Source organism: Syzygium oleosum, unplaced genomic scaffold (genome assembly GCF_021117445.2).
Source record: "Syzygium oleosum isolate NSW1041296 unplaced genomic scaffold, Sole_v2.1 Sole_v2.59, whole genome shotgun sequence".
Taxonomy (NCBI): Eukaryota; Viridiplantae; Streptophyta; class Magnoliopsida; order Myrtales; family Myrtaceae; genus Syzygium; species Syzygium oleosum.
The window spans coordinates 816,222-833,309 of NW_026607543.1; the positions used below are offsets into that span (position 1 = coordinate 816,222).

The window sequence follows — 17,088 nt, forward strand, 5'->3', positions numbered from 1 at the left end:
AATTTAATTTTTCCATTAAATTATTTCGCAATTCAATGAGGGGGGGAAAAATTAAATTTTGTGATGACCAGATCTTGGGGGCGACCCAGCTGGGGACGTAGGAGGAGGAGGGACGAGTGCGTCGTGCCTGAGACTAATAATGCAAAGGGGAAGGAATTGCCAGTTGTGATGTGATGAATTGACAAACCTTAAGCTAACATCTTCGTAGACGTGCACACTTCAATTGAGATTTAGACTAACGAGTTTATAATGCAGATTGTAATTTATATTGGCTCTTCAAGCTAATTTATTTGTACTGAACTAAGTTCATCTTTACGTTTCGATCGAAAACGGACCATCTCTATACAGAGAATTGGTAATTTTTCAATGACTGGTTCCTTCGATGACCTAAGCATCGTCATAGTGGGTTTGAGATTGAATCGAAACCGAGACCTTGCTCGGCTTTCTTTCTTCTTTCTTTTTTTCCCTCTTGATGATGACGAAGTTCGCCTTGTGTGTGAACATTGGATCTATGGACTACCATAGCAACTGGTGATCAATGGGTGGGAAGCCCGCCGAGGCCCGGATAGGCATAATGAACGAGCTTCGGGCGACATCGTTACACGAGAAATCTCGGCCCGACTATATTTGGCCCGAATTTGGCCCGACCCTCGTATTTCTATGTAACTCAGGGTCGGATAATACATAAGGTTCGACCTCCGGGACCCGGCCGGCACAAGTACACCCCAATGAATATTTTACACACAAGCCAAAACTCAAGTGATTGACTCAAAAAGGATTGTTCTTGTTTAAGCGGTGTAAACCATATATGTCTTGTGCTTGAGCCACAAGTGCAAGTTGGTAAGCTAAAACTAGTGTGTAATTTAATTCGACTAAAGTTGATAATTCATTATAGTTTAGGTTGGTAATTTCATATTAAAAATTAGTATATTCGAAGGTCAAGTAAGCTATGCAATTAAGTTGGAAAAATTAGTACAAAAAGTTTGGAATTCGCGAAAACTGTAAAAAAGAATTGGTAATTTCATGAAAGCATTGGTAAATTATCAACAAATTACCTAGAAAAACGTTACCCGTCATTTTAATTATCAACGGGTGTTTGACACTTACTGATATTTATCGAAATTTTTCGGCATGGGAAAAAAATTCTGTATGATTGGGCACTGGGTACTAAACTAGGAGAACATCAATTTCGAGATAAACATTGCCTTTCCATGGTGATCATTCGTCTGGCACTCCCCAGATTACACCCAGAGCACAATACATATGCGACCTGTACCCAATTTAGGCATAGGAACACATAAGGAATCGACCCATGCAAGGCCGATCTCCAAAACCTACATCTTTCTTACTGGATTTGAACCCACGCTCCCACGCTTGGGACGCCCTTGTACACCACGAATATCAAGTAATAACCCGGCGGCGCGATCGTCCCGGACGGGGGCGACTTGGTATCGAGGTGGTAGATGTCGCCCTCCTTCCTCAGCTTGGTGTTGGCGAGCTCCAAAAGCCTCTGGTTCATGGAATACCCGTGCGTCGTGAAGGGCGGCTCGTACATGGTCACCTTCACGTCCCTCTTGCTCACCTTCTGGCCGTCGGAGGCGACCCTGAATTTGACGTAGAAGCTCTTGTTATACTTCATCTTCTTGTCGGTGAGTTCAGCGACGATCTTGGGGCGGTACTGCTGGAGGGCCGGGTCGAGGTAGGGGGGAGAGAACTTCTCCATGCGCATCTCGGTCGGGTACTGGACGTCGGTGAAGAGGTAGGTCGGGTTGGTGTTGCTGCCTCCGACGAGGATCTTGCCGTCGGGGAGGACCATGGAGGTGGCGTGGTACATGCGGGGGATGGTGGCGGCCTTCAGCTCCCGGAAACGCTCACCGGCAGGCTTCTCGGGCGAGTAGAGGACCGGGACATAGTTCGGGTCGGCCGCGAAGTTCCACGCAGATGTGCCTGTTTGATAGAAATCAACGGAGACTATTAGAAATGGAAGGACAGCAATGGGACTAAGCATGAACACTTCATAATTTAAACATGAAATCTTAATGATGTAATATCAAATTCAAAATAACAAAGACATAATTTTTATGACAATTTTGCCTCATAAAAGTCAATATGTACGTGCGTATGTGTACCTTTGGTAGCTCCATTAAGCAAGAGGAGATCTCCGGTAGGCAGGATGAGCATATCCCCCATGACCCTCCGCGACGGCATCGCCTCCTTCTTCCACTGCGCGTTTGGGTTGGTCACCACGATCCGGGCGCAGTCCCGGAGCGCTGGCATGAACGTTTGGTTCTTCTCTACCGCCCGGTACGCCGACGGCTTCGCGCCGCCGCACACGATGACCTCCGCCTTGACCTGCCTCGCGTCCATCTTGTTCTTGAGCTTCATGGGGAGGAGCGCGGACATCCCCGAGGCTGGGTAGTTGCGGGACCCGCCAATGAGGCGGGGGAGCTCGCGAATGACCTTGTTGTTGCGGGGGTCGAGGATGATGGAGCGGCTGTTTGCGAAGACGAAGATGTTGCCGTCGGGGAGGAGGTTGACGAAGGGGTAGAGGTTGTTCTCGTCGAGGTCGGTCGTCTCGTCGAGGAAGGGGAAGAAGGTCGTCTTGGCGGAGATCCGGTTGTCGACCGTGACGAACTCGTAGCTGTAGGAGCGGCGGCCGCCCATGACAACGAAGGCCCCGTCGTCGAGCTTGGTCTGAGTTGAGTACCTATTAATTGTTGATCATAAATTAGGTTAATCATAACTTACAAAATATCGTCAATGAGTCCACATTGCACGGAATAATTTTTGGTGGTGATTAGGAGAGATTTACTAAAAGTCATGATTAATTGAGAATTAACCATAAATGATGTGGGAAGAAATAAGTTTGAATTAATACATTAATGGTTAACTACTTAGTATAAATACGTTGTAATGGCAATTTTTCCCTTGCTTAATACCTAAATACTATCGATGAATACATGTGAGATTTAAGTTTAGTTTATCGCTGTAAGACTAAGAAATAATTTACTTATAATCTCCTTTGCAAGGTAAATACAAGAAAGATGACCCTATTGTCCTTATCATCAAAAGATTTGATCTACGCATATAGTAAAATTTTCATTCGCATAATTGGGAATATGAATTCCCATGATTATCTTACCATCTTCCGTTGCCAAGAACATTGGGGGTGTCTTGCCAATCACAGTGGTCACATAGGCCGAGAAACCGAACCGATTTGCTGCCGGCGTCAAAACCTCCGGTGCTCACGAAGTTTCCGTCGGCTCCGAGCCCGCCGGAAGAGCACCACGGGTCCGTAATTATCTATCCATAGATCAAGGAAACAAAATTTATTGAGAAAACAATAGATGAGAAAAAATTTGAACAGTTACATACAATCTTTCAAAAGCAATTTCATCAAAGCCACTCGATGGAAGTTTCTCTTGGGGTCCAACTGCTTTGGATCAAGTTCAAATCAGATACGATGTTGGAATAATCATGATTACTACTTCCTTAATTGCATGCCCGCGTACATCATGTTAGGAGTAAATTGTGCTCTAATGTTGTATCCAAACCAAAACCAATGTGTCATGTAAGGATTAGGGCTTTGATTATTGTTTGTACTTTAAGCGTAATAATGAACCTAGTTAAGATTGACTGACGAATAGAACTGAAATGACCTCTTCTATGTTTGCATGAAAAAGTTGTCGGCGGCCTTTCTAAAAAAATAGCACTCTCCCATATATATATATATATATATATATATATATATATATATATAATGGAATTATACATTTTATATATTATAATACACAAATTTTTTTTAAAAAAATTACTTCAAGTACCAAGCAATATCATGGATGACTAACACGATAATATGCCATTAACTAGAGGCATTATATAAAGTCAATTATCTTTGCATGGGCATGCATGCAAATTGTGATTATAAATGGTTTATGCGACTATAATTAGATGCTCAATTCAGAATTTCAGACATAATCTTCATGGAGAGGAAAATTTTGCAAAATGAAAAATTTTAGATTATTGAATTAGGTAATCATATGCGCCTCGTATTTTAATTTGAGGGTCTTATAATAGTTGGATGATCCCGAAACCACTTGATTTGTAGAGAGAGAGAGAGAGAGAGTACGTTGAGTGGCCGGAGCGCCCCGGTCTTGATGTCGTAGATGTCGGCATGAGCCCAGCAATCGGGTCCCTTAGCCTTGGGCCTCACGGGGCAGCGCGTGTTCTTGGCCAAGCGGATCTTGGACGGCCCGAACACCGTCGAGTCGAAGATCAGGGCCTTGTTGTTCGGCAGCAGCTGCATGTGCATGGCCGAGACGCCGGAGTTCTGGGACACGACCTCCCATTTCCCCTCGAACTCGCCCTCCTCCGCGGCCTCCGTCGTGCCGCTGCCGAAGAGCGCGAACCTGAATCCCGGGTCGGCATCGACCGCCTCCGTCCAGTCCCCCTCGTCGCCCGCGACCCCACCGTCGTTACCCTCGAGCACGTCCCTCGGCCCGGACCCGCCAACCGGCTTCTCGAGGCCGAAGAGCCGGTCGAGGAAGCTGCCCCGGAAGGGGAGGAACTGCGAGTGGGCGGAGAGGAAGAGGAGAGGGAGGAGGCAGAGGGCCTTGGGTGGGAGGATGATAGCCATTGACGGAGAGAAAGAGGAAGGGAGGGGGAGGAGGAGGAGGAGGAGGAGGAGGAGGAGGAGGAGGGAGGAGGTGGCGTGGGACTTCAATGGCGTGTAGGACACAAGAATGTGGCTCATCGGCCGTGGCTTTTTAATGATGTTCTTGGGGAGGAGGGGGAACGGTACTATACCGGTTGTTCCTCAATTGGAGGGGGAAAACCGATCGTGTGGACTAGGTTGTTCTCCTCCTTTTCTCGACCGGTCGTGCACGGGATCAACCGAATTTCGTTTCGTTTGGTTTTTTTCTGGTCGATCCTTTTGTTCTAGAGGCAGCTCGAGACAATCGGGTGTGTTTTTGTTCTTGCATCGAGTGGTTTGCAGATAAATGGCCATTGAAGGGGGGCTTTGGTTTCTCTTTTTAAGGTTCTGTTAACCTCCTCCTCTTTCTTTGCGAAGACCGATTAACAACATGGAGATCAGCTCGTTGACCGACGGTGACATGCATAAGCATGTCGCCCCCCCGTACGGAATAAACGAAAGGGCAACGCACCTTTTTCCATCGAGTGATATACATGGATAAGACTCTACTTCGACGGGACTAATTAATCCTGTTCTAGAAGAGAATACCCTTGTGTTGGACCTCGAAATGACGGTCTTTGATTAGCAATTAATTCGTTGTGGTAATGATGTATTAGACCCGTCTGAATAACTTCAATCCCGAAAAGGAGCTCGGCATTTATGCGATAACCGGCCCAAAAAGGGAGTTGTGGGCTCCGTTTATTTTGCGAAAAATGAATGATTTAGAAAATATTTTCTTAAAAATGATCGCTTGTAATGTTTGAAATAACTAGTCAATGGAAAATGTTTTCATTATTGACAACAATTTATGTCTAAACATTTTTTTGGACAATGAAAATATTTTTCGTTTATTAATTTTTGCAAGCAATATAAATAATTATTTTTAGGAAAATATTTTTCAAATCATTCATTTCCTGTTAAACAAACGGAGCCGTAAAATGCTTTTCCTCTTCGATGGAGTTTTCACGTGGAGTGGGGTCGTCGGACTTCAGTTCAATCACGACGATGAAATTAGGGTTTTATTTTTCCCAAGATTCGGTTTCAACCGCACAGAAATTGGTCTTTACTAAATTATAATGTGTCAGCATGTTTCCATACGTGAAGGCAAAGCACAGCGGCCATGAAGAACGTTACGAGCGTTTTAGCTGATTATTACTGCTTTGTGTAAAGTTCCCTCTCCAGGGAAATCATGTCCTTAATCTCTTTCTTTGGATACAGTAATCCACTTTAACATGAATATGAAAATAAATGGGGAGATCCTGCCCTAGATTTTGCTACTCGAGCAAAGAGAGAGCGCTCGAAAAGAAATCGAAGATTTCCGTCGTTGAAAGAGAAGACGTGATGTTTTCGTAGTCCACCATTTTGCGAGGCCATCGTTGGATACAAATCGAAGAGAGTTGCTGCACACTGCAAAGGCGATATTCGAGGATAAGGTCGGTCTTTCATTCGTCGATTTCGCCCTAATTATCGAAATGAGATGAGGCTTATAGAGCAAGGGCATGACTTGAACGCACGGGTGGTGGCAAGAAAAGGGTCGTGAGTATGTGACTAATTGGAATTTCCTCGATAGTTTTGTTGCATATAAGTTCTTCTTTAGATTAAATCTTTGTATGGTTTAGGAAAATGAAATACCTAGTGTGTATTCGTCGAGCTGGAACTTATGTCACGATGCATAGAACTTTCTTGAAATAGTCGTGTGACACGATATAGTTGGTTCCTTACCTTTCCCATTCAATACTAAAACTAATTGAATATTTTCGTCCGCAATTTGATCTTTACATCGAATCATGTCCATTTCTATATTTTCCAAGTGCGTAAAACTTTTGAAAAATCAACCAAAACATACATATATGAAGATAAAATATGAATCAAACCGCAGAGTGAAAGTGAAAGTTAGAATGAACTTGATGGGGCTAAGGATAGACAGTGATGTCTTCTGGTCGGATCTTGGGATGTAACCACGTGAACACGTCCTCCACTTTCATGTTGGAAGGACATTAAGATAAGATCAAAACTATACTTGTCCTGCCAACTAAAAATCCTAGTTTTTTTTGTTTTTTTTGTTTTAGAAAAAAAGGGTGCTTCCATGTCATTTTGCTTTGAATCCACTCGTTAAAGAGACCAAATTGTACAAAAAGTCCTATACCAATTATACTTTTACCAATTCAGTCTTAAATATTTTAATTTACCAATTAAGTCATCAACTTTTTCACATTTTGTCAATTGAGTCTATCTGGAATTTTGGCTAGAAATCATTGACGTGGTAATCCAATTAGTGCTTGCCGTTCTACGTGGGATGGCCGATGCTAACGTGGAAATTTTTTAACATTTTTTTTGTTTTGCATTGATTTTTCCTTTTTCTTTTCTTTACTTTATTTTTTGGTTCAAAGGGTGGGCAAGGCCACCGGCCATTGTCCGAGGGCCACGAAGCCCTCACCGGCCTTGCGAGCCCTTGCCATATCTAGCGAGGCGGCCCTCGCTGGCTCTCGGTGGAGGTCGCCAGCCCTCAGCTAGTGTCGTCCCTTTGAACCAAAAAATAAAAAGAAAGAAAAGAAAAGAAAAGAAAAGAGAATTTAAAAAATCGAAAAAATATTAAAAGTTGTTTAGGTTAGCACTGGCCATGCCACATAGGAAGGCTAGTGTCCACGTTAGCGATTTCCGACTAAAATTGATCGAATGGACTTAATTAAAAAAAATTAAAAATTTTAGGACTCAATTAATAAAATTTTAAATTTACGACCGTATTAAAAAAATAATGGGTTTGAAATTTTTTAGACAATTTTCCCAAGAGACATGTGCCGGGACACTGAGGGTGCGCATGAATATCATTCTCGTGCCAAACTATTTCGAACGTAAATGATTTTTTTATTCTCACTCTAAACAATTTATGAGTATTTTAAGGCGTTTGATAAACTGTCCAAAATTTCTATTCCTAGAGTAGAAAAGAACAAAATGCGTTTGGTAACTACACAAAATTTCTGCTCCAAAATAATATTTTAATAATATTTTGAATTGTTTAATTTTTTTTTCTTTCTACCCATTTTCTTCTTCTTTGGCATGGCGTGTAGCGACGCCAGCCCTGGCGCGAGGGCGTCACGACCCTCGCCGCCTGGGCGAGGCGACCGTAGGCCGCCGGTCGCCGGCCCGGTCCAGGGAAGTACAACACAAAAATAAGAAAAGAAAAAAAAGAAAAGAAGAAAAAAAGCTGATTATCAAAATTGTGCCAGAAACAAGAAGCAACTTTTTTACTTCTTATTTCTCTTCCAAAACTGTTTCTCGGCACAAATATTTGCAAAATGTGCCTCAGGAATAAAAGTTCACTAAACGTTTCGTTTCTCAAATTATTTTGGGAATAAAAGAACCGAAATTTTACTGTTTGGACTTTATCAAACGGGCCTGAAACTCTCTTTTGAAAAAGAAATAAAAAGGACGACGACAAGAAAAGCCATGTCAGGTCGTACGACTGCCCTCGAGTTAAACCCATCAACATTGCTTGCTTGGCTGCGAGAAGCCCATTGTTTTACTTGAACAACATTGATAGACTCAAATGCGGTCCACATTGGAAACGACAAAACATCATGCATGTTAAACGAGGAGAGATTGATCAAATCTTGTTCCTTGGTGCGTACACTCCGAAACAGTCCAAACCCTCTTCAGTACATGGGGCTACATTAACCACTCCAGATTATGCACATAACCAGCAAAAACGTATTTCGACATCGCCTTTTCTTAGTATAAAGTGTCGTGTTACTCGAGAGACTTAGTAAAGCGATCGATTTACACCTCACCGACGTCGGAAGAATCTCAATCCTTTTGCCCGTAAGGGTTGTCACCAGAAACATCAATGGGAACTAACTATTTACATAGAGTATTGGATTCGAGAAAATCCACGTGAGAGTGATCAGGAGTGACACATTTAAGTAATATGCATCAACATGGCATAGGCAACAGTTTAAAACAAGCTCTTACTTTGATTAATTACAAATGTCAAGAGAAGGTGCTTAATTTTTGGGCTGAAGTGAACAATCTACCCATGTTATGAACAGAACATAATACAGAAACTCTCTTCAATGGTAAACCAAATGTCCTCCAACTACCACGAAAAAAAAATTATCCTACTTCTCGGCTTCTAAGTACGGCGGTTTCCATTAAATGTGCAGCTGCTTTTCCGGTTTCACCTAAGCTCCTTGTGGTCCAAAGCGCCAGAGGTCCACAGCAATGTCCACCTCCCTTTTTTTGTGAAACTTGTACATGTGAGGCACATCGTATCGAAGCTGTCAAACATGAAATGAAGAATACTAGAAATGAAATGCGACATCAAACAAAGTATGCGATGAATGGGGTTTCCAACCTAGACGCACTTTTAGACAAGAATACAAGTAAACAAAACACAAAACAAAGTGGCATTGGATTTTGGAAGAGTTTCTATGAAAAAGCAAATTTATACCTCACACAAAACTTCAGCACTGCCAGCATTGAAGTCCCGCAGTGCTGCCCTCTTAACATGCTGCCATTAAAGGATAAAAAGATAATAAGCATTGTCCCATTATGGGAGACAGATGTAATTATAGACAAACAGAATAAGCTAAATCTTAGGCCCTTCCTTAACAGAAAATAGGCAATATGTGGCAGGTTTTCCATGTGCTTACAAGTCAGATCAGATGAATAAACCATGTGATGAAATTGAACAACTATCTAACAAGCTCTCCAACGCAAGCTGGGAAAGCAATAATGTTAAACATGATGGGGACCTCAACAGGCACCAGGTACCATTAACCAACTGGACCCAACCAAATATAAATAAACCAGTACAAGATTACTGACCCACTTGATGTGTCATGGTCGTTAGAAGCCAAGGTCAGGACATTCATTACGTTTACAATGAAGAAATTTCTTAGAAGTTTGTTGCAGTACAAGATAATGCCCATCCCCCAAACCCACCCCACCCCCACCAACAAAAAAACGAAGATGAAGCCCATACCCACTTGCACTGCCTAGCTTTGAGTATACTGACATCTTGTATATACTCACGTACTACCATTCACAGATATTTTTTGGGGTCAAAACCATTCACAGATTTAAGATGCATGCATTTCAAGTTTTGTCTGTTCACTGAAATTTTCTAATTTTCTATCGAAGAAAACAGAAAAATGGTCAAAAGTTGCACTTGGTAGGTCTGGCTTGTCTACAAAATTTTAAAAACTGAAACAGTCTCTCATCAAACCAGAAAACACATGTTGTTTTCTCTTTAGTTTCCAAACTAGAATGAGCAGGAAATTGAAATGACCAAATATTTGTTATAGTTTATTGATGTTAAAGTACAACATAATTGTCCGTCCAACAAAAAAAATACAACATAACTGGTTTAGAAAAATGAAGAACTGAAACTGAAAATAATTTTTTTTCACAATTATCAGAGAAAGGAAAGCTGAAAAATATTTTTTGGAACCAAATTCCCCAGCATGACCAGTGAAACCACACCCACATGCAAGAGATGGCTATGATCATGTCATACATATGAAAGACAGTAATTTCCAAAGGCCATTCTACTAAGCTCATTAGAATGACCCAGGCATACCAAGATGAGCCCAGTATAACAATCCGGTCGAATGGGCCAGATTGAAAATTTATGCTTGAATCGGGCCTTTGCTGCTATTCCTGCCAATATATGGTTTCATAAAAAAACTGGCAGGCTTAAATAAACAGCAAAGGAAGGTTTAATTGCAAGCCTGCTCCAACCAGTACATCTCCAAAATAAATCCATAGCGGACAATACAGGGAGGGAAAAAAAGTGTGTCCAAAGCTCGTGTGTAAATGACAAAAGACATGAATGCAAAGTCGAAGCTTCCAAAGAAACTTTAAGAGCAATACTTACTTCTCTTGTTGATGTTTTATGCAAGGAATAAACTGCTTGAGAGGCAACCTGGTGTCAAATGTAATATATCAATCCATATTTGTACACAACGGCAACAATCAAGAAACAATCCTGTTTGCTTACTGCAAGAGCCACTCGGAGAAACTCCATGTCCGCCCCCTTTTTCCGGGTACCAAAAGGAGGATTCATTACGACAGTATCAACAATGTGGCCTACAAAAAGAAGAGAGTTATGAAGTCATGTGGATTAGCCACTATGCAAGTTTGGGAAACACATCTTTCTAGGTCATGAACTAGATACTAATGATATAGAATCTATTTTGAGATCATGATCGGTGAAAAAGAAGCAGCAGCACAGAAGATAAAATATAGCACCTGGGTAAAGTAGTTACTTTGCCCCTCGTTGCATGCTAAGTTCCATACCGAACATTTACTACACAAGAAATCATGAACACCTTCGACCAACAAGCCCGTATATGGAATGCATCTATTCATGGATGGTTTATTTCATGAAGTTATAGCATCTCCATTTGCCAGCTAAATCCAACAATTTTCGACACATCTGACATTTTGCAAAAATGCCTTTGCTAAATTGTGATAATACAATCCTAATGTCCACAATCCTTATGGAGGTAAAGGATGGTAGTAAGATTAGATACATCTTCAGTACATATCACATGAAATGTAATCTCATTTATCATTAATCCAGTATGGAAACATTTCCTGTCAACTGACAAAGCAAGAACTAAGCAAAGGGCATGTAAGGGCCTTGCCTTTCTCTGCCTAATCACCATTTCGTTAACTGACACATATGTATCCACATACAAAACCTTGCTATCTTTTGAAAGTATGGCTGTATGACAAGAAAGATGGATAAAAAAAGATCCGGTAAAACGAAATGGTACTTCTCACATACCCTTACTTTTGATGAGTTATATATTCAGTAAAGATCATTGTGGAAGAGAGAGACAGAGAGACAGAGAGAGAGAGAGAGAGAGAGAGAGAGAGGGATTGATTGATTGATTGATTTATCTCATTTGAGCTAGAGGTATAGTCTCCTCTTATTCTGTATTTGCACGATGCTAACTACCAAGAATTTGCATGCTTTGCTTCAAAGATAAATGCTTTCATATTCCACTTCCACTCTGTCCCAGATTTGACTTGTAAATGTCACTGTATGAAGTGTGATAACGATGAGAATCAAGAAGGCAATGCCTTGACCCCGAAAGATAGTGCATTGAGTAGGATGAAAGAGTAGAAGCAAGGTAATGCCAGGACATAACAAATTCCATGAAGCAAGGTAATTTACCCCTAAAATCCAAGTTGCTGAGGTCACACTGAACCAAGTTCAATTCCACCTGCACAGGCATTTAAATATCAGATGCAAAATTACATCACCTACTGACTAGTTAGCTAGTTACTAGTTCTAATCAATGTTCCATATAAGTTCTTAATTGTGAATGAACAAATCGCACAGCTAAAATTCATTCTGCTCGGGCCAAAACAGAAGAATGAAATGCAAACTGTCATAAAAAACATTTGTCTTTCCTCTTAGCGACATTCAAAATGTAGCAGCCAAGGTAAAGAACCTGCACTCTGCACATGAACCATGCTAATCGACCAAAGCTATCGTTACCGATTAGAACTAGTACCTCAAGCTCCTCTGCATTTGCCGACGCGATTTCAAGAGACTGAGAATCGACATCAATCCCGACAACATGCCTGCCCATAATAATTAAGAAAAAAGAGGACAACACACGACTCATGAGATCATCACTCTAAAAGGGGTTCACTTTAAACTGGTTGCCCAAATTCAAGAACACCAAACGTTAAAAAAAGGATGGGTCGCCACGAAAAGAGTGCCAACACAATTTCAACAAAAGAAATGACAGCCGAGACACTCACTCTGCACCTAAGAGGGCCGCTGCAATACCCAACGTACCACAACCACATCCGAAATCAGCTACGACCCTGTCGCTCACATCTCCGAACGAATGCTCTGCCTAATGGCCCCCCCAAAAAAAACATGCACCAAACAATCAAGAACTCATCAACAGCGATGAAACGACTAAAACAAGAGAGACGGGCGAGCGTGGGGGTGAGGTAAATTACAGTGTAAAGCATGCGAGAAGCAATGTGAGGTCCGGTTGGGTACTGTTCCAGCTCCACCTGCAATAACAAACGACGACGACGAAAACCCACAAAGATGATCAGAAATGGCTTACCCTTTACAGCATCAACATGCATATTTACTCTAGAGAGAGAAAGACTCTACCTTTGGGTTGGAGAACTGTTGGAGATCGCCCAGGAGACCTTCCAATTGCTTCAGTTTCATTGCAGAATCTCCCGCACTGACAGAAGGAGAGAGAGAGAGAGAGAGAGAGAGAGAATGAAGAGCAGATATACAAAAAGGCTTCGCCTTTTGTGCTGTATAAAAACCCTAATTAGGATTATGGATTCCTGAGTCAAAAGGGGTTTTATATCTAGTGGAAAGGGGAAGGAGCAGGATCAAGAGACATATTCTAAGCTCTGACAAAAGGACATCTTTTGCAAATGGCCATAAGGGCTTTTGTGCCCTTGCTAAAATACAAGCAATGCCATTGTGCTTTTGTGAATAGAGTGTTTGATATGTCTAAATTGATTCTTTACTTTTTCCTTTTTTTACATAATTTTAAATGCTAGGATGCACCCATTTTGAGTTTTTGTTAATCCGGAAAACACGAAAACTTTCGTAACATGCAAATGTCGGCTCGCGTGTCTCCGATAATTACCTAGTATGTGTTTGGCGGGAGATTATTACATCAAATAAGGATTAGCTGAGCACTCGAAGAGTTGCGGATACTCCATTGATATAAAAAAGAAAAACTGTTAGCACATATAATCATATATATATTTTTTACAGTATTTTGAAATTTTGATAGTATTTTAAATATTATGGGAAAGTGCAAAAGTACTTGATCCAAAACAAACGAGTATTATCCACATAAAAGTAGCATCATGCGACTAAGTTAGATATCTTTAAGGATAATAGGATCGTAGAACTTCTTTTATATTCAAATCAGAGCCCATTTATTATGTGATATGACCAAATTGTGAAGTGTCATAACTCGTATGCATGGTAGTACGTGTTTTTAAGCTAGAGCACTCACAACGCATTCGGTTGCAATAGTTGCTGCTGCTGCTACCGCTATGGGTGGTTTGGTCGAGAGTAAGAAAAGCCGGCGTCGTTTTTGTAGGGTAGAATTGGTTTTTCATGGAAGTAATATCAAATTAGATATCAAGGTTGAAAAATTGTGAGCAACGGCTCTCATTCATTTTAAGTATAAGGCTCGTATACATAGAGCACCGAGAATAGAAGTACATAATGTATAAAAATACGGGTGATTGTTTTTAGAGATAGGTTCCATACCATTTTGACGCTACTGAGTATATATAGGCAAGGGATATACGTTCAAATCTCGCCATTGTAGAAAGATTGGTAAGGTTGTTAGGACAATTTGCTCTTTTTGGCTTAACACGCGCGCCTCTTTTTGTCCGAATTGGTATGCCCAGGCCACATTGTTTCTATAAGGTCAAGGAGTCGCAAACGACACGATCTCTCAGACTAAAGAAAGCTAAATCTTTTCGGTCCTGCCGAAAATAACATCCTGGGAACTAGTGGAGCAATTTCCTAGTTAGTTTATACACAGAGCCTACAAAGTTAAAATCCACAAACGACTACAGAAAAGCATATCTACTCAGTTCTACAGAAGGTCACATTTCAGGCACTAGTTGAGCAATTTCCTAGTTAGTTTATACAACCTATGGATCTAAAGGCGGCAAGAACCAGAAGAGGCAGAGGCACGCTTCGTGGATGAGCAGCACAAAGGCTTACAGATCAGCTAGTGTCTTGGTTTCCTGGGTTGTGAGCACCCGCTGCTCAGGAACAAGAACATGCTTGGAGCCGAGTCACACAACGTATCTGTAGGTAACGTATCGACCCGCTGTCTCGCTTGGCCGAATTATCTTCACAACTTGTCCACGCTTCAGCCCGTAATACCTTGCTACTGGATCTGTCACCTGAATACGGGGCAACTGAACACCACCAACACGAGACATACGAGCGGCAAGATTAATCCGACTGGCTTTAACATTGATATTCATGACAATGCTTGCAGAGTAACAGGACCATTTAGTCAATTTCACCTTAAGAGCCAATAAATTGTAGAGATAGAAAAAAAAAAAAATTTTGCTCCCTCACCTGAGTTTCTTTCACAGTGTATCTTTGCAGCAGGGTTTTCTTTTCCTCCGTCGTAAGCACCTGATGTTCAGGAACAAGAACATGTTCTTTGATGTTGACCAACAGCTCAGACTCCTGCAATATTGCAGTTAAACAAAATCAATAGAATCTTTTAATAACAATTTTTCTAATTCAGGGTGTTATGTCCCGTAAAAATACTACGTATTGCACCGAATTCATTTCTTAGCGTATTTCTTAACATAGATTTAGATGCCCGAACTCCATCGCCACATTGGATGCCTAATCTTGCTTCGATAAATGCAAAAGGGACATTTTAAATACTCATGAGAAACTGTCATATTTGGTGATCAGCAAAAAGGGGAGTAATTTCCTGAAAATAATATAAAAGGATCAAGAACTGTTCTTACACAACTTCACAATTTCATGAAAAGAAATTCAGCCATCCGGCAAACAGGAATGCAATAGTTAAAAAATCTCCAGTCAATCACCATTACGAATCTATACTAATAAAGGCTTACGCAACCGAGCTACTTAAACTGAAGACGGTGTCGGCAACCACATCCAAGGCTTGCTTTCTTTTTTCTCTTTTTTCCTTTTTATTTGTAAAACCCCGAGACTTTGATCTATCAAACAAGGGAGTAACTTACTGGTCCCATAAAAGGTCCTACTGTATTTGACTTAGCAATTCGATCATCAAATCATATGAATATCATAGGGTGAGTGAAGTGCACTATGTCTACACCAATTTGCTTTTTTCTTTTACCTTTCCTTTTTACTTTTCCTGCTTTCGTATAATTTGAGAAGAATCCAACTTCAGAAAGGTGAGATTCTTCCAGAGACATGCAGTAGTTGCGTGAGCTATATAACAACCTACAGGAGCAAACAGATTTAACCTAACAGTTGCAATTGAGATTATGTATAATACTGAATGATCTAGAATCAGGGACTCCAAGAAGGAATGGGGAAAAGAAGGACGTAACAAATGAGAAGTAGATACAAGTACCTTTGGCAATAGTAAACCACTCATATCAGCTATAACCTCAAATGCAGAAACCAAATTACCTGGAAAACCTCCAGGTGGAATTTGGCAGATATCTCACTTATACATGTCCGTGCGAAGGGCGTCAAATTCTGCTGAACAACTAACAGAGCCCTGAAAACATTCTCCGATTTCATTCGATTAGTGTACGTCTTCATCGTCTTGACCCCGACCTTTTCCTCCTAAGGAAAGAACACATAAATCTGTAAAAGGAGACAAACCACGCGAATTGTCTTAACCAAACTGCTCACATCACTTAACAAAGAATAACAAAACGTCGATTTTGGCTGCAGCGACGTTTCGCGCATTGGCACAGGCAACCATACACATCACTCCGTCAAGGATAACAAAAGACCGACTTTGGTCGCAAATAACGTTAAGCGTATTACATTGAAATCATGCAGATAAATTTGCGACTTCTTCTTCTGTTTCCTGTCACCAAGAAATGCTAATGTAAACCAAAATTTCTTTTTTTTGACGCATCACCCACAGACACAGGGACGCAGGCAAACGGATACGCTCGCCTCTTTCGCCATTTTCGAGCCAGTGCAGCGCGCACATTCATAAAGCACGAACGGAGAAAGAACCTACAAAAACAGCAGTTCAAGCATCCAAAACACAGCAAGACCGCGACATCTTCCACGACAGCCAAGACGTGTCCTGGCCTGTGAACTTCAATGGGACACGGCAAGACCATCCATCCCAATTACCTGATCCGAGCTGTCGTTCCGCTTCGCCTTGTTGATGACGAGGTCCTCCCTCTTCATGCCCTCCCCGAACTTCTCCACGAACTCGTGCCTGGGCGTGCCGATCTCGTAGTCGGCGACGAGGTACCCCCGGTCCCGCAGCATCTGCATCACCGTCCTCCGGATCCTGTGGAGCCTCGTGATCTCCTCCCCCGAGAGAGCCATATCCTCCCGCCGCAAGGTCGCAGATTGTTTGCTCGTCCGGATCCTGGCGACGACGGCGGCGACGGCGACGGCGGCGGCGACGGCGACGGCGACGGCGACGGCGACGGCGACGACGACGACGACGGCGACGACGACGACGACGGCGACGGCGAGAGCGATGAAGAAGAGAGTTGCGTTAGGGCTTGGGAGAGGAGGAGATAACAGTCGGTGCAGCACTATGTACCGACGACTGGCCGGGAAAGCGTTCCAGACGGCGGATCTGGACCGTCGGTTGGAGCCCGTTGAATATCAGCCGTTCATTAGTTTTGTCTTTTTGCGCGCTCAGCTTGAA

The 17,088-nt window shown here is 42.0% G+C and overlaps 3 protein-coding genes across 4 annotated transcripts; all 3 read right to left on the reverse strand.

Moving 5' to 3' along the window:
• Nucleotides 1–1,165: 1,165 nt before the first annotated feature.
• LOC115690426 (aldehyde oxidase GLOX1-like) lies at nucleotides 1,166–4,869 on the reverse strand. Its single transcript, XM_030616759.2, has 4 exons — nucleotides 4,130–4,869; nucleotides 3,143–3,303; nucleotides 2,130–2,707; nucleotides 1,166–1,947 (listed from the first exon to the last, which is right to left on the reverse strand). The coding sequence occupies exons 1-4, from the start codon at nucleotides 4,751–4,753 to the stop codon at nucleotides 1,346–1,348; spliced, it is 1,965 nt and encodes a 654-aa protein (XP_030472619.2). The 5' UTR covers nucleotides 4,754–4,869; the 3' UTR covers nucleotides 1,166–1,345.
• A 3,775-nt stretch (nucleotides 4,870–8,644) lies between these two features.
• Nucleotides 8,645–13,114, reverse strand: LOC115690436 (uncharacterized). 2 transcript variants are annotated; one of them, XR_008815733.1, is made up of 10 exons: nucleotides 12,843–13,114; nucleotides 12,680–12,736; nucleotides 12,473–12,570; nucleotides 12,220–12,289; nucleotides 11,877–11,925; nucleotides 10,692–10,780; nucleotides 10,569–10,616; nucleotides 10,272–10,351; nucleotides 9,141–9,200; nucleotides 8,939–8,967 (listed from the first exon to the last, which is right to left on the reverse strand). XR_008815733.1 is itself a non-coding variant. In XM_030616774.2 (9 exons), exons 1-9 carry the CDS (start codon nucleotides 12,900–12,902, stop codon nucleotides 8,872–8,874), a joined length of 627 nt encoding a protein of 208 aa, XP_030472634.1. In that variant the 5' UTR covers nucleotides 12,903–13,109; the 3' UTR covers nucleotides 8,645–8,871. The 2 variants fall into 2 exon arrangements, 1 of the variants encoding a protein (XP_030472634.1); XM_030616774.2 differs by lacking the exon at nucleotides 10,272–10,351 and having other exon boundaries at nucleotides 8,645–8,967; nucleotides 12,843–13,109.
• A 1,074-nt stretch (nucleotides 13,115–14,188) lies between these two features.
• LOC115690437 (DNA-directed RNA polymerases II and IV subunit 5A) lies at nucleotides 14,189–16,882 on the reverse strand. Its single transcript, XM_056307770.1, has 4 exons — nucleotides 16,557–16,882; nucleotides 15,870–16,049; nucleotides 14,808–14,921; nucleotides 14,189–14,641 (listed from the first exon to the last, which is right to left on the reverse strand). Exons 2-4 carry the CDS (start codon nucleotides 16,002–16,004, stop codon nucleotides 14,516–14,518), a joined length of 375 nt encoding a protein of 124 aa, XP_056163745.1. The 5' UTR covers nucleotides 16,005–16,049; nucleotides 16,557–16,882; the 3' UTR covers nucleotides 14,189–14,515.
• Between the last annotated feature and the right edge of the window lie 206 nt (nucleotides 16,883–17,088).

Excerpts from the sequence above, each read along its gene's own strand:
- LOC115690426 (XM_030616759.2), bottom strand. The coding sequence starts at position 4,753 with ATGAGCCACATTCTTGTGTCCTACACGCCATTGAAGTCCCACGCCACC. Across the intron at positions 3,304-4,129 it reads GGGCGCTCCGGCCACTCAAC|ATAATTACGGACCCGTGGTG; the intron begins GTACTCTCTCTC and ends ATCTATGGATAG. Across the intron at positions 1,948-2,129 it reads GCTTAATGGAGCTACCAAAG|GCACATCTGCGTGGAACTTC; the intron begins GTACACATACGC and ends TCTATCAAACAG.
- LOC115690436 (XM_030616774.2), bottom strand. The coding sequence starts at position 12,902 with ATGAAACTGAAGCAATTGGAAGGTCTCCTGGGCGATCTCCAACAGTTC. Across the intron at positions 11,926-12,219 it reads CAAATGCAGAGGAGCTTGAG|GTGGAATTGAACTTGGTTCA; the intron begins GTACTAGTTCTA and ends ATGCCTGTGCAG. Across the intron at positions 8,968-9,140 it reads GTGCTGAAGTTTTGTGTGAG|CTTCGATACGATGTGCCTCA; the intron begins GTATAAATTTGC and ends CATGTTTGACAG.
- LOC115690437 (XM_056307770.1), bottom strand. The coding sequence starts at position 16,004 with ATGAAGACGTACACTAATCGAATGAAATCGGAGAATGTTTTCAGGGCT. Across the intron at positions 14,922-15,869 it reads TCCACCTGGAGGTTTTCCAG|GAGTCTGAGCTGTTGGTCAA; the intron begins GTAATTTGGTTT and ends GCAATATTGCAG. Across the intron at positions 14,642-14,807 it reads ACACTGTGAAAGAAACTCAG|TTGCCCCGTATTCAGGTGAC; the intron begins GTGAGGGAGCAA and ends GGTGGTGTTCAG.